The sequence below is a fragment of the Melanerpes formicivorus genome, unplaced genomic scaffold, assembly GCF_026170545.1.
Source record: "Melanerpes formicivorus ecotype bairdi unplaced genomic scaffold, bMelFor1.0.p_v2 SCAF_15, whole genome shotgun sequence".
Taxonomy (NCBI): Eukaryota; Metazoa; Chordata; class Aves; order Piciformes; family Picidae; genus Melanerpes; species Melanerpes formicivorus.
Window position 1 is genome coordinate 18,529,036 of NW_027142367.1, and position 15,699 is coordinate 18,544,734.

A 15,699-nucleotide genomic window follows, 5' to 3' on the forward strand; every position below is an offset into this window, starting at 1 on the left:
CCATTCAAAAGATTAAAATTGTTGAGAAAAGGTGTTGCTGGATTTTCTGAGAACTGTAGCTCCAAATTTTCAGCCACCCTGAAATGACAGTCTCAGTTGCACAAATTATAAGAACTAAGTTATTAACATTATTATGTACATAAGGAATAACATGAATACTGAAAGTCCCTAAATGAGGCATAAGGGTCACGTTATGCTATCTTGCGCATGCTCTGCATGCAGTAAGCAACTCCACAGACCTTCTCATGCTGTACTTATATGGGGCAGGGATCATCATATTTCATGCCTAAATGACACAGCAAATGTAGAGTCTTTCCATGGTGGCCAGGTGCTTTAGCAAGTAAGCACGTCTAGTTCACAGGGATAACTATGCCTCACCCTCATGTTCCTTACTGAACACACATTTTTAAAGCCTAGAGACACAAAGCACTGCAGTTCAGAAGCAATAAAATTTATCTAATTGTAATTTAAGTAATATAAAGTATTGGCACATCAGATATTATCCACCATTCAAAAACTGGACATGAATCTATGGTCCTTAAGAGCAGCATTTAAGCTCAAATTCTTCTGTGTCATTACCATAATTCACAGAGACCTTTCACGCCCATTAGGAAAACAACACAACAGTCAAACAAGGACAACTTCTAACTGGCAGTAAGTTTGAAATACTCTTAAGTAACACTTTTATCTCATTTTTCTCATGAGTAGGAAATAGCTGAAATTACTTGATGTTGAATCACAGAATTGTCAGGATTGGAAGGGACCTCAAGGATCATCCATTCCCAACTCCCCTGCCATGGGCAGGGACACTTTCCACTTGATTGGGTTGCCCAGAGCCACATCCAGCCTGGCATTAAAACCGTCCAGGGATGGGACTTCCACCACCTCCCTGGGTAACCTGTTCTCATGTCTCACCACCCTTATGGTGAAGAACCTCTTTCTAACATCTAATCTGAATCTACCTTCATTCCCCCTAGTCCTATCACTACCTGACACACTAAAAAGTCACTCCCCAACTTTCTTGCAGGCCCCCTTCAGATACTGGAAGGCCACAGTAAGGTGTCCCCAGAGCCTTCTCTTCTCCAGACTGAATAGCCCCAACTGTCTCAGCCTGTCCTCACAGCAGAGGTGATCCAGCCCTCTAATCATCCTCGTGACCCTTCTCTGCAAAATCTCCTGCAATTGCTCAGCAAAATTGTAAGCACATTTCAAAATATCCAGATTTTGCTGAATCACTTAATTTGTGCATTGTATCCCCTCAACCTTCAGCTAAACGAGAGAAAAGTTTAAAGAGATTTTAACAGCATTTCACCTGTAAATACAGACATGTGCACAAGCTAACATCTCTGACAAGAACTATTTAGGGTACCAAAATGTAAAAGGCTTTACATTTGCAGTTGTCTCTGGACGTGTTCCAACATTAGCTGACATTCACAGCTGTCATTGCTGGTTTTCTGCAAGGCTCTCAGGAAGCTCTCCAAAGTACTGAAAAGTTTTTGGTTTATAAATGCCCTACTCTCACAATCCCCACTGTTGAAAACAGGCCACATTCTTTCGATATCCTGCAAAACACAATGATAACACAGTTAGCAAATTCATGACATCGTGCAATGATATAATAACAAGCAATAGTTTGAAACAGCAGTTCTTAACAACCAGATGATGCATACTTTCAAATGAGAATAGGGCTAAGGTCTTTCACTCAGTGTATTTGTAACTGCAGCTGGGCAACAGACCTTCAGGAATCAAAGAATTTGTAAAGATTAAAGTTCTGTAGACTAAAAACTGTGCACTTGATCTAAACTAGATTCCTTCATTAACAGAAATGCCAAGAACTTCATTTGAAATTTAATAAGGAAATTAGATTTTATATTGGGGTAGGGAGTGGGGGTGTTTTTGTTGTGGTTTTTTAATGATTATTTTAGGATGATGATTTTTATCTTAAACTACCCCCCTCCCAAAAAAGAAATTGTTCTAAGTAGCATCAGTTTCCAGTCAGCAAACCAAAATACTTTGCTATCCATATCCAAAGGGGTTTTGTTGCATTATGCCTTGTGTAGTATTAACATCTATCTCTTCTCCTGAGTATTCACGTTTCTAAATTTGGAAGGGTGTTTTTAATCTTTTCAGAACTAGATCATGGAATTGTGGTGACTACAGAAATGTGTTTGTTCCACAAAAGACTACTTTGAGCTGAGTGATGCCTCTGATGCCTGTTTAGCCGAAACAAGCATCGTTGCAGGTAGACAAACTGGAAGAGGTATTTTACTAAGAGGCAAATTCTATACTTAAAGCTTGAATTCATTATTTTGTCTGTGTGCACACACATCTGTGTGGTATCTAAAGGCCTGCTCCCAATTCCAGATGAGTCTCTGAATGCCAAATGATAGTCTCTCCTGCTGGTAATTTCTTGCACTGTTAAATAAAAACAGATTGACACCAATTGGTAACCACAATTGCCATTTAAGCTTGAATGAATCTGATCAAGGAGTTTATAATACAGCTTGATTTTACAGCTGTTACTGTGAAGATATAAAGTATAAATGTAGTCTGATTCATGAAATTAGCAGTATCACAACATTTAATGGAATTAGAAAGGGACATTCTTACAGCAGGAAAAAAAGGAATTTTCCATTCATCTCCAAAGTTTAATGCACACTGTAAAGAACACTTTTAGGTGTGGAAACCACTCAGACCTGATAACGATCCTGAACCAGAGTGATTCCTTCAATGAAAGAGAGAAGTAAGTGACTCATGAGTCCACCTTTACACTTTGTAACAGCACAAAATAGGCTGCCACTGACAGCTGGGACTTCTGTAAGAAAAAAAACAAAACAAACATCCAGGTTTAATCAGTTTAAAAAGTAAATTAATTACTGTAATCAGGTAAAATAAAACAACCAAATAATGTCAGGGGAAGAAAAGTTTTTACAAGCAAATAAAGTTATATGTGTTAAGACAGTGAGGAATATTTCAGGCTAAATTTATTTGTCAATGCAGAATGCAAGACGTTTGGCTTAAATTTCCATCACTCTTCTCCATTACACTTTCCTGATCAATAATAAAAACAGCTATGTATGCTGCAGAGCCAGAGAGGAAAACTTCATTTTTGACCTTTGTAAGCAAGAAGCATAGCTTTGAGAAGCTGTGTATATTAGTCATTTCTATCTCTTCTTCAGGCTTTCTCCCCAATCCCATTTTGCTTTGGAGACATCAAGACACTACTAACCCTCCAGCAATGAATAAGAATGGGTTGGACGCGATGATCTTGAAGGTCTCTTCCAACCTGGTTTGGTTTATTCTAGTCTATTTATTCTAAACTTCTTTAGTTTACACTCACTAAGTTTCAAACCCTGGCTTCATGGGGAGGTTAATAGTATTACACGGACTTTTTGCATATCTAAGGATAAAGAGTCTACACAGGAGACATTTATTACTTGTTCCTCCATGGAGAAGTTTGTACACAAGCTTACAAGCCCCTACATCCCTGAATGTACTAAGTTTGTACCTAGCACAGAAGGAAGGATTTGGGCTTGACAGTTGAATTCTGGTTTATGGAAGTATCACATTCATTTTTTCCCCCTTTAGTTTTCCTTTACGTTTGCTTCATGAAGTCAGGAAGGAAGAATCATAAATATTCACCACTGCTTCTAAAGCAATCAAACTTTGCTCACAGAAGTAATACAGTTCAACTCAGTAATGTAAACCAAGTCAAGAAACACTCCTATGACTAGAGTATTGAAATAAGAATGACACAACTTTATCTCCTTAATCTCAGTTGTCGCAATAAATAAAGGTGTGATGGTTTGAGACGCATCATATATCCGACACTACTCTGAGCAATGCTGACAACACGACAGCAATGAGTGTTCCTGGAATAACATTCACCAGATGTTCATGGGATGGGGGCTGGGTTCTCTCTCCTTCCAGTTTCATTTTTCATGCAGAGGTTTCCTGTATGAATTTCCCTCATGTACTTGTTTCCTTTTCTTTTTTCCCTCTCTCTCTCTTTTGGTGTAATCCTTTTTAGTCCACAACATGGGGCTGTTGAAGGGTGAAGGAGTTTTAGTGATCACCTAAGGAATTCCTAAAGGAATTCTTAACTCAGCTGCTTCTCCCCAGCTGCCCACCCCTCTTCCTTCTCCCCTCTCCTGCTCTCCATGACTGGTGGGAAAGTGAACGAAAAAAGCTTGAGTTACACAATATGATTTACTACTCTACTGCAGAGATGCCAGGGATGGGGGGGGAGAAACCCTGACCAAGATCCATACAGGAAACCACTGCATGAAAAACTAAACAAGAAAAAGAGAGAGCCCAGCCTCCACTCTACAAACATCTCACAAGTGTTATTCCAGCAACGCCCAATTCTGTCATGTTGCCAGCATTGCTCATAATAGTGTCAGGTATGTGATGTGGCTCAAACCATTACAAGAGATCAAGGAAACATCCCAGGAACCTGACACACATTTTCAGAATCACTTATTCTTGAGGAACCACACAAATCACATGAGATTTGAGAAGCTAGTCAAAAATGTGTTGTAATTACATTTTATGTTTTGTTTGGAAATTAAGTTGGTATAAAACATTACTTATCTTATCCCTTGCTCTAGAATGGCAGGTTACTGCCTCCTAATTTCTCTTTGAAAACAAATTCTGTGAACAGTTGGGTTAAAATATGAAGTCTGAAAAGTTTTCCATGGTTTCCCCAAGGAAAACATAAAAATTACACCCTTACATCAGTACAGAGCCTTTCTTAAAGCTTTCATCTTAGAAGACTAGATGCAAAGAAAAAAAACCAAGCCTAATACAAAAATTTGAGTTGAAGATGAAGGTATTCAGCTACAGTTAGCTAATCCATTGGTTCAGCATGGCCAGAAGTGGGAAGTACCAATTCCTCTGTACAGTTACCTCAGTTTTCCTTTCTATCAGGTCTGGTTTGTTGGCAATTCTGGTTTACATAAAAGGCACCTATGACTTGACTGAGATCAGTAGCCTGGCAGAATAATATCCAGTTAAAAAAAAACTAAGTCAAAACCCAAATATGTATACAGTCTTCTGCTGTGTTTGCAAGTCAAATTGACCAATATATATATATATGAGGTGACTCAGTTGGTAGTGCATAAGACCCTTAATGGGAAGGTCGTGAGTTCAAGCCTGCAGTGGGCGGTAGTGTCCTCCCTACTCTAGTTGTGAGGTCTGTGGTGACAGGTTGGACTCGATGATCTTTGAGGTCCCTTCCAACCTTAGGAATACTGAATATATAAAAAGAAAAGAGCTCTTTCTGTGACTGGAAAGAGCACAAAGCTGAAAATAAGAGAAGACAAGCTGCAAGATCTTCTACTTCCACTGAGATTTTGAATCAACATGATCACTCCAGAAAGAAATCATCACATTATATAATTTGCATCAAGTATTTTCCTGTGCCTCTGTTGGTTTCAGTTTCAAGCATTAGTAAGCTTGTCTGGCTTGACATCACCCTAATTCAATTCTTTCATAAAAGGTTGCTTGGAGTAAAAGCTTAATATTGTAGTATTAACACATAGAGTGCAGTCGCTGCTGTGGTAACCAACCTGAAAAAATGTTAAGAATATTCAAAATGGTAAACTGCAGCTTCTGCAGTAGTAGGACACTAGTAGGGTCTAAATGCCTCTGAAGAATCTTGCAGATTTTAGATGGCCTGTAGAAAGAGTAAAAAGAAAGCATTCTTTTCATAACTGTACCTCAGAAAATTTTAAACAAGTCACAATGTACAGTTGCAATCTTTAGTGGCCCATGTAAGGTTTTCAGTATTAACAGTTAATAGGTTTGCCCAAACTGTTTAAATACTCAGAACAGATAACATCCACATTAAAAAAAAAAAATAATTAAAAAATAAAAATCCCACACAACCCAAACCCACCAACCAACAGGGGGTTTTATCAAGGTAGCAAGACACCAGATTTCTTAGGAGAGCTAGAAAGTACCTTAGCGAAATAAGCAAAAACTTAACAGCTTCAGAAATATTGAGAGCCCACAGCATATACTGAGCTGACTACAAAGAGCAAGATACTGAGAATCACCATTTAGGCAGAAAAAAAAAAGCATCTTTCTATTATTCACTTTTGATTTTTTCAACAGATTTGGCTAATATATGGCCCTGCAGACCACTGTTTTCACATATTTACATAAAATTAATGTGGTCTAAATACAACATCAGAGTCATGCATCAGCTTAAGCATGCTGTTGCTCAGCTGGCCTGTGTTGGTAGGATCAGCTCATCCATCAGCAAGACACCCTAGAGTTTTTTGGAGCTATTGTCTTGTGGGATTCTTTCAGTGAGCATTACTTAAGTGCAGCAACTTCAGTCTAGCAATACTTCTGTAAAATAAGTTGTTCAGCAGGTTTTTTCCTGAAGCAAAATTTCTTCTGCTGCTGGATTAGACTTTAGGAAGAAGTTCTATACAGAAAGAGTGATTGCACTATGGAATGGGTTGCCCGGGGAGGTGGTGGAGTCGCCGTCATTGAAGGTGTTCAGAAGGAGACTTGATGGGGTGCTTGGTTGCATGGGTTAGCTGTTTGGGTGGGTTGGATTGGTTGATGGGTTGGACACGATGATCTTGAAGGTCGCTTCCAACCTGGTTTGGTTTATTCTAATAAAGGTTTATTCTAGACCAGGGTAGGTTTAGGCTAGATATTATCACAGTATATATCAGGAAAAAAATTTTCACTGTAAGAGTGGCCAGGCATTGAAATGGGCTACTCAGACAGGAGCATGAGTCACCATCCCTAGAGGTGTTTAAAGGCCATTTAGATGTGGCACTTAGTGATATGGTTTAGGGGTGAACTTGGAAGAATAGGCTTGAACCTGATGATCTCAAAGGTATTTTCCAACCTGAATGATTCTGTGATTCTATGATTTTAAAATACTAGTATCTCCAAATACTTGGTTATATAGTAATTCCAAAGAAGCCACCGCTAGAATCAACACAGATGACTAAATACATCAATCACCCGGTCCACACATCATAACGTGGTATCAGCTATTGCCGGTCTGAACAGCATAAGTTGATGCAAAATAGTAGTTTAGTCAAAGGTACAAAGATTAAATGAAACAGTAACTTCATAAAAGTTTTGAATAAGCTCTTTACAGAGACGTCTCCTGTTATCATAAGTACACTGTCAAAATGTATACATAGAAAATGCTCACCTCATTTCTGCCATTATATCCATATGCAAAGCCTTTAGCAAGGAGGTTACATTGTTCCTGCCATGTTCTGTGATCGACTGAAATATCATTTGCAACATCTCTTGCATCATCTCCAGAGTCCTGTTTTGGGACTGAGTAGAAACTTGTCTGTATTGTACATTATCAAAAAATGAATCAATTATGTCGGCTATCTGAAGCTCACTATTATTTGTGTGCAGAGCTTCTTCCATAGCAGCAAGATCAGCAATTATATGAAGGAAACTGTTCAGCAATATTGAATTAGCAGTATGAGTATGATTTATTTTTTCCCCAAGAGGACCATGAACAAATAGATGACTGTCATCTTCTCTAGACTTATTTTGGTATAGTTCCATAAAATCAATAATGTCATCGATGCCTAGCAGTAGGTCATTTGATGAATTTTCATTAGCCATAAGGAGAATTAGGGTATACATTATTTCAGAATCATTTTTAATGTTGCACTCACATAGAAAGCTGTTCACAATCTCTTGAATGTCTTCAAATTTTCTCAACATGTCATCAACAGATGATGTATTAAACTGCTGTACTGAACCATCAAGAGCCAGTGAAGAGGACAGTCCAGTGGCTAACCTTAGTAATTGCAACTTTTGGTCTATCACTGCAACTATGTGTCCAAGATTAAAATCCACCAATAAATCTTCTATGCTTGTAACTATGGGAAACCAGAAGTTCTCAAAATTATCAGATATATTACTGTTTCCATTTAAAGTTGATAACATCGTAAGCATGGAATATGTCTGGTTTCCATGAGAAGACAGCATCATTAAAGGCTGAACTAGAGAAAGAAAAGAAAGGACAGCTTCTGTATCCAAAAGTCCAGAAATTTCATTGGTCATATTCTTAACATTACTAAGGACAGTCTTTATAAGTGATATTCTGGAATGCCTGTTCCAACTTAGGCCACCATAAAGATCGTCCAGCTGTTCAAGAACACCTTTGGCGATCTCCATTTCTGCTACTGGCATACTTCCAAGTGTTCCTACAATTTGTAAAGCCACTTGTCTCTTTGGTGTGGAGGAACAATTGATGGAATATGTATTATTCACCTGCAGTGGTACTGTGTAAAGGGATAGCTCATTCCAAAAATCTAGCAGCTCTTCAAGAACAGAGCCATTTTCATGACGAAGCTCAGAAAACTGCAAAAGAATAGAGATCCATTCCTGGATCTGCTGTAAAAAGCAAGTCAGATTGTGAGTGATATCCATCTGAATGTCTTCCACAGTGCATGAGGAACTATCCTCCAGTGTGACGATTTTCAGCTCATTAATAACTTCAATGACTGTTTCGTAACTAAGGGTAGAATTGCTAAACACAAAGTCACAAGGCTTTAAGGTGGCATCACTCGGAGGTGTTGCTGTTGTGAGAGTCCAGCAGAATGCTGCAGAAAAACAAATTGAGGCCTCTGCAGGTTTATCAGGCATATCTGTCAGTGTCTTCAGTAACATCAAAAGACCTTCCACTTGATTAGAGAACTCCTTTTCAGTAAACATTGGCATTTTTTCTTCCTGAGTCAGTATGAAAGCATATACTTCAGTCAGTGCTTCCGTGATGTTTTCATGAGCTAATCTGTCTGTAAGGCTGACAACATCAAGGAGCAGATGGAACATCTCTTCTGCATCATAGAACTCATCTTGTTCAAAGAGTCTTGCTATTTGCCATAAGCCAGTCAGGTTCCAATTACACAAATGGTTCTCAAAAGCATCCCACCATTCTGTTAGCATTCCTAACTCAGAGTTCTCAGTATACAAAAGTTTGATGTTTTTAAAGAAATTATCTAGGGTGCTCCGGACTTCTTTGAATTGACTTATCAAGAATTCAACATCCATGTTCCTCATATTTTGCACCAAGGCTACCATATACTTTAGAAACTCTTTATCTCTTAATGGAGAGAGAGTAAAACTAGAGGACTTGAAAATTTTAAGTGCTTTCCTTACCATTTCAATATTCAGAGCTGTTCTTTCCATCAGTTTCTGGAGAAATGTTTTCTGTTCACCCTGCAAATTTGTGTTAAGTTTACTAACCACATATTGAAAGAACTCCATCAACAAACTGACATTTTTGTCATGCAAGAAATAGTCAATCTCGATATCAAAATGAGAGGAGTTATTTTGTTGGACTTCAAAAGTTTTATTTTTCACAAGAGCTTGAATTTCTGCCAAAAGTTCTATGGACAGAAGCTGAACATGGTGAAAAGGATTAAGGAACCTCCCTGAAGTCCCGTTAAATTCATGGACTGAATGATTAAAATGCATCTTATTCAATGCATAGGAGTGCCTCACTAAATCACTAACAATCATTTGTGTTTGTTCTCCAGAATTATTTAAAAGTGTGAAAATCAATTCAAGAGCACTAATATCATCTCTGACATAAAATTCAGGAAGAATATGTTTTAAAGTCTTTGCTATAATATTGAAATAAGCGTTTACACAAATCACATCTGGACCAGCTAGGGAACATTCAGGGAGCATCAAATTAAAAATCAAATTAACAAAGTCCATCATGCTTATTAGCATAGTATCTGTCTGAATGTTTCCAAGGGACTTCAGCAGAAATAAAATACGTTTTGCCTCTTCGAGGTGGGAACGTGACTTGTAATTTTCACTGAGATTACTTAATCCATGTAGCCATTTGTTACAGTTCTCTATTTCTTCCACTGTACTATAAAAGTTTACGAAGGCATTAAGAAGGTAGGAAAAATTTCTTTGTGAATATGTTATGTCTTTCAGAGCATTGTCCAAAATTAGCTTGGTTATGTTCCGGAAAATGCTGATACAAACCATGTATTTGTCTTGAGAAAAGAAAGAAATTGTGTCTCTTATCTCGGTGAAAATGGTTCCAAGTTCCTTTTGGGAGACATTCAGAATAGTAAAAAGGGAATTTCCAATAGAAAATGCATCATTATCTTCTCCCTTAGATCCTTCTGAGATAAAAGTATCAAGCCAAGAGTTCAAAAGCTCTCCATCAACAACCCTCAGTATTGATTTCTGCAATTCAGTTATGATGACTGCCATAATTTCTACAACACTTTCCGAACTGTTAGTTTTAAGCAAGCCCGTGACATCAGCTGCATTGTTAAATATGCTCTGAAGATTAGCAAGGAAAACTTCAAAATCTTTCCAGTCATTTAAGTCAAATATGATTTTCAATAGATTCATTGCTGCTGTTGTAGATTCAGCCATAATCATAGCTGTATTATTGCACGATTCCTCATGGGTTGCATTTAAAAGACTTTCTGAGAGATTTGCCAAATCGTTTCTTAGACAGACAAAAAAGGTTGAATTCAAGTTTAAGATTTTGGATGCTTCTACAAAAATCTCTGTCCAGGTTTGAAGCCATGTAAAAGTGCATTGCAAAGCAGAAGGCACAGTTACCTTATCTCCCAATTTTGTTATATTAGACAGAACACTGTCCAGTGGAAGAAGTAAGTTGTAGAGCTCTGTCAAATGATCTGCAGAAGTAATGTTTGATGCATTAAAATCAATGCACCCATTATTTACCAGGCAATTTGGGGAAAGAACAAGAAATTCTTCCAAATAACACAAGGCAGTTGTTTGAAGTTCTTCATCTACAAACAAAGCTTTAAGGCTGCTCAGAGTGCTATAGACAATTTGCATCTCTTTTTTCCCTTTTTCTGAAAGAGACTGGGCCTGAAACTCTGTGTAGTTGTAGATGATTAGTAACTTTTCACAAAGAGATTTACTGGTGAAGTTCCAGAAAAGATAAAAAGTTTCAGAGAGAAAATCAAAAGCCTGATCCCTATTTTGGAATTCGTGCCACACTTGGTCAGATGAAAGACCTTCTGAAATTTCAGAAAGAAATGCTAAGAAAGTGCTATTACTCCCAATATTTAAGACCAGATCATCATTCTGATACAGAGGGAAAAGCACTGCAACAAGTGAGGCCACCCTGGTACTGTTTAATTTTTTGAAGAAATCATGAACAATTTCTTCTAATTGTTGAATTTTATATATAAACGTTGCATTTGAGGGAAATAAAGAGGAGGTTTTGCTCAGCACATGATAGTTCAAAGCAGCAGTTTTTAACTCTGGCCAGTCAGTCAGGATATTTTGAAGTAATAGCATACTCCTGTTATGGATTTTGTTTTCTGTAATGGATAGTACAATCCTAGATAAGGTCTCAAATACCTCTTCCTCTTCCACTTGCCTCAGATGAGAGAGTCCAGAATCAAGTTCAGATAATACAATTTTTACTATATGCCAGAAAAATTCTGTCTTCTCTTTCATCTTTCCAAGATGTTGGAAATTTTTGTGTAGCTCATTGTGGATTTCAGAAACTGCAAGTGAGAAATTGGTGGCAGATTTCTTCCCCTCAGCAAAATTTTTCATCTGTCTAATTGTATTATTCAAGATATTTTCAATTAGAGACTGGTTTGAAGAATCTGAGAAATCAAGCATTATGATATCTTCAATGATCTCTACAAGATGAAAAATATGATCCAGTTCTGTTTCAGATATCCCTAAATTTTCTTCTCCGAAATCTTGGAAAGTTGCCAAAATCCTGAAAAATTAAGCATGATTTTTTTTGTTAGTTACTTATTAGGCAGACAACATTTAGTTAAATACATATTTTACCATTCTAGAATATAGTTTCATTTACTTCAGACAAAGAAGCTTTAAATATCATTTAAATAGCAGTCACAAATTAATCACCACAAAATCTGAAATACAGATCAGATGCTGATCGACAGCTGCCTGAATATGAGCCAGCAGTGTGCCCACGTGGCCAAGAAGGTCAATGGCATCCTGGCCTGCATTAGGAATAGTGTGGCCAGCAGCAGCAGGGAAGTCATTCTGCCCCTGTACTCTGCATTGGTCAGGCTGGACCTTGAGTACTGTGTCACAGTTCTGGGCCCCTCAGTTTAAGAAGGACATCGAAACACTTGAGCGTGTCCAGAGAAGGGCAACAAGGCTGGGGAGAGGCCTTGAACACAAGCCCTATGAGGAGAGGCTGAGGGAGCTGGGATTGTTTAGCCTGGAGAAGAGGAGGCTCAGGGGTGACCTCATTGCCCTCTACAACTACCTGAAAGGTGGTTGTAGCCAGGAAGGGGTTGGTCCCTTCTCCCAGGCAACCAGCACCAGAACAAGGGGACACAGTCTCAAACTGTGCCAGGGGAGGTTTAGGCTCGAGGTGAGGAGGAAGTTCTTCACCGAGCGAGTCATTCGTCATTGGAATGTGCTGCCCAGGGAGGTGGTGGAGTCACCGTTCCTGGAGGCGTTCAAGAGGGGATTGGACGTGGCACTTGGTGCCATGGTCTAGTCATGGGGTCTGTGTTGATAGGTTGGACTTGATGATCCTCGAGGTCCTTTCCAACCTAAGCTATACTGTGATCCAACTGACGATAACTTTGGTTTTCAAAAACGTAACAAAACTCACTGAACAGTCATAGCCACATTTAAATTAAAAGCTGAATGTAGGAAGCAAAGTTGAAGTGCGCATTTATCCATAAGTATCAAGCTTCCAAGCCACAAAGTCAAACATTTTTCTTTAAGCATTCCAAGGCAAAGGTCCAGTTTGAAAAAAATCTTCTCCTTAATGTTTTCTTTTCATAGTTAAAAAGCAGAACAACACACAACATTGAAAAGCTTTGTATGGGAATTTCTGTGTCAATTAGTGGAATAGCAACTACAGCAGAGAAACCAAGAGGTCAAGCATGGGGGGGGAGAAAAATACATTTTTTAAAATAGCATCTCTTTCCTAGAATTATTCAAAGTCAAAGAAATACCTCTGCATGTACAGCAAAGAAAACCCAAATAAACCAGGTGCTTTTGTTAGTAATAATGTGTGGAGAAAATAGCACACACTCGAGAAACAGTATTTAGGACCAAATCCAAATCCTTGCCTTAGCAAATGTGTCCATATTGATCTTTGTAATAAAGTTGGGAAAGCATACCAAAAACCTGACTGAATATTCAAGATTTCTATTCTGCTCCTTAACTTTCACTTTGTTTTTACTGTAGATCTCAAGAGCATCTGATATTTTCAAAACCCAAACCAGAAGTTCCTTGATTCTAGAGACAATAAAGCTGCTAAAGTCTCAGTCAAGTTCTGCTTGAAGGAAAAGCACAATGTAACCTGCCTAATGGTGAAGTATTCAAATTGTGCCATGCATAAACTTTTGATTCATTATCTTTCACTGCCTTGACAGTGGTTATTTCCATTTGATAGGTTAAACAAAGGAATGATTTAGCAAAGACTTAAATAGCAGCATAATGAAACACAAAGTTCAAAGTCCAGAAATGTAATTTAGAAAGTATTCTTATCTATTAAGAGCTGTGATCACCAGTACAGCATATTAAATAGTTACTAGCTCTTAACAATAGAGGCAGCACTCAACAACCAATCTGAAGTTGTTCCATGAGAGAAACACTGCAGAAGGGTAGGCAATCAACCAACAGCAAAAGGGACAAGAAAAATTACATCATATTTGATAATGTTTAAGATGTTATTAGTATCTGTGGATTTATTGCCTGCTGCCAGTGCAGCTTCTGGAATTTCTAATAGATACTTGACAGCTTAGAGGTGATAGTTTTAATGCTGTAACAGCAAACACCTCTGTCAAGTTTCTCATACACATCAGCAATGTCACAGTTGGTCTTCTGTGCATGTTTAAATTTGTGACTCGGGACATGTGTCTAGCATAAATGCAACTTCACATTCGATGCATTATCCTCATGCTTTATAGTGCCAAGCAAGAGTAATAAAATCCAATCCTATTTTAAAGCACTTTATTTATACAGGGATCTGTCTCTAATATGCTCTGTTAAAGCTTGAAATCAGTAGACTTACTGAGTCATTGCAAATGACCACTTAATAAAAAGATGAAAGGATTTTCTGCCAAAACAGGGAAATGGTGACTACAAAACGTGTTCAGAAAGCAATTTGAGGCTGCAATACATCTCCTAGTGTACTTTCTAACCACCACCTCTAGAATGTTTTCCTGCATCTTCCAGGAGTTTATCAGGTTTTCAAGTTCCAAGTTTTCAAGTGCCTTGAACAGCAAAGTAACAGAGATGTATGTATCAGAAAACAGGCTGAGAAGTAGCAGAAAATGTTTGGATGTGAGAAGATGAAAAGGAAGAACAGGTTTTTAGAATCCTAGATACCTGCCTATCCTCAGTCTGTTACCATTCTTACTCTAAAAATACTGCTATGGGGGGAGGGGAACCACACCACAGGTGCTTAACATTTTGTTCTCTGCAGTTACTGATAACTTACAGTTACCTTACAACAGTTACCTTGCAGTTACCTTGTAAGAGGCTGGCACCAATCAGCATCTTTATATATAAAAAGATATACAAGATATATATATATACAAAAAGATATACAAGATACATACAATGAGAAGAGCAGCTGTTCCTGACAAGACTCAAAATGGATATCCTCTTCAGGTGGTGCCTCTGTGATCAGCAAATTATCAATATCACAATAATAAGCATAATTTTTTGTTAGTTGTTCTTTTATTTCTCGCCATCCCAAATAATCATCCATTATTGAATCTGGCAGGCTTTGTTGTCCCTGAGTTACTCTCTGCAGAAGCAGAAGCTTTCACAATAAAGAAAGTAATATTTGAAATTAGTGAAAGATAAACTCATCTGAGCTTTTGGCCTGCTTCTTAAACTTGCAGCATTGATGAAATTTAAATCCAACATAAGATGGAACAAAGAAGGAATCTTTCAGACCTCCTCAATTTTTTCTAGAAACTACAGCAACCTGTAATATAAAATATCACATCTACCCAAGAGACTCCACAGGATCACTTGTGCCCTGCCCCCAAGCACATTTCAATCATTTTAAATAATAAATAAACCATTTATTAACAGAAAACACTAAGCAGTACACTATAACTTCTGCTAATTTATTTGTTTCTTTTTTAATTGCAATATAAGTAAGGCACTGCAAGCTTTAAACATGATAAAAAGAAATCAGAAATACTTACAGATTCCTTTAGTGACTGGAGCTGGTTACTTAGTTTGAAGGTCAGCCCTGAGCCATTGCCAAGACACACATCTACTGCTAAAAGGCCAGTGTCATCTGAGCTCTGGGGAAGTCTCAGGGTCTTGTCAAACATTGTAAGCACGTCATTGCACATATAGGAAGCATTGTTCATCAACATCTAAAATTTCATTAGTACACTGTCACATTAAAACTGAACTCAGGGTGAGGGAACAGATTTAATTCATACTCCATATTAATTCTCACAATGAAATGTCAAAAGATTAAAAACATACAAAGCAAAGCTGGACTAAAAATGTTGTGGAATAAAAAGTGGAACACTACTTTAGTGAGTACTATTTTAATCACCCAACATAAGCCTCTAAAATTTTATGCAAATCAGTATACAAACATTAAGTAACAACATACCTGTTTTAGCTCCACAAAGAGCTTTCTGATGTCTAGATAAAATAATCCATCTCTTTTTTCCAGGCTATGTAAAGCTTCTGTAAGATATT

At 37.8% G+C, this 15,699-nt stretch overlaps 1 protein-coding gene across 1 annotated transcript in view; it reads right to left on the reverse strand.

Annotated features, from left to right (window-relative positions):
• ABCA13 (ATP binding cassette subfamily A member 13) overlaps nucleotides 1-15,699 on the reverse strand; it is a 190,164-nt gene that overhangs the window by 144,455 nt on the left and 30,010 nt on the right. Inside the window, exons 11-15 of the mRNA XM_068147726.1 lie at nucleotides 7,187-11,746; nucleotides 5,571-5,677; nucleotides 2,697-2,815; nucleotides 1,390-1,562; nucleotides 2-78 (exon numbers count right to left, since the gene is read on the reverse strand). Of these exons, the coding sequence (XP_068003827.1) occupies nucleotides 2-78; nucleotides 1,390-1,562; nucleotides 2,697-2,815; nucleotides 5,571-5,677; nucleotides 7,187-11,746 (5,036 nt within the window). The remainder of the gene's footprint in view (nucleotide 1; nucleotides 79-1,389; nucleotides 1,563-2,696; nucleotides 2,816-5,570; nucleotides 5,678-7,186; nucleotides 11,747-15,699) is intronic.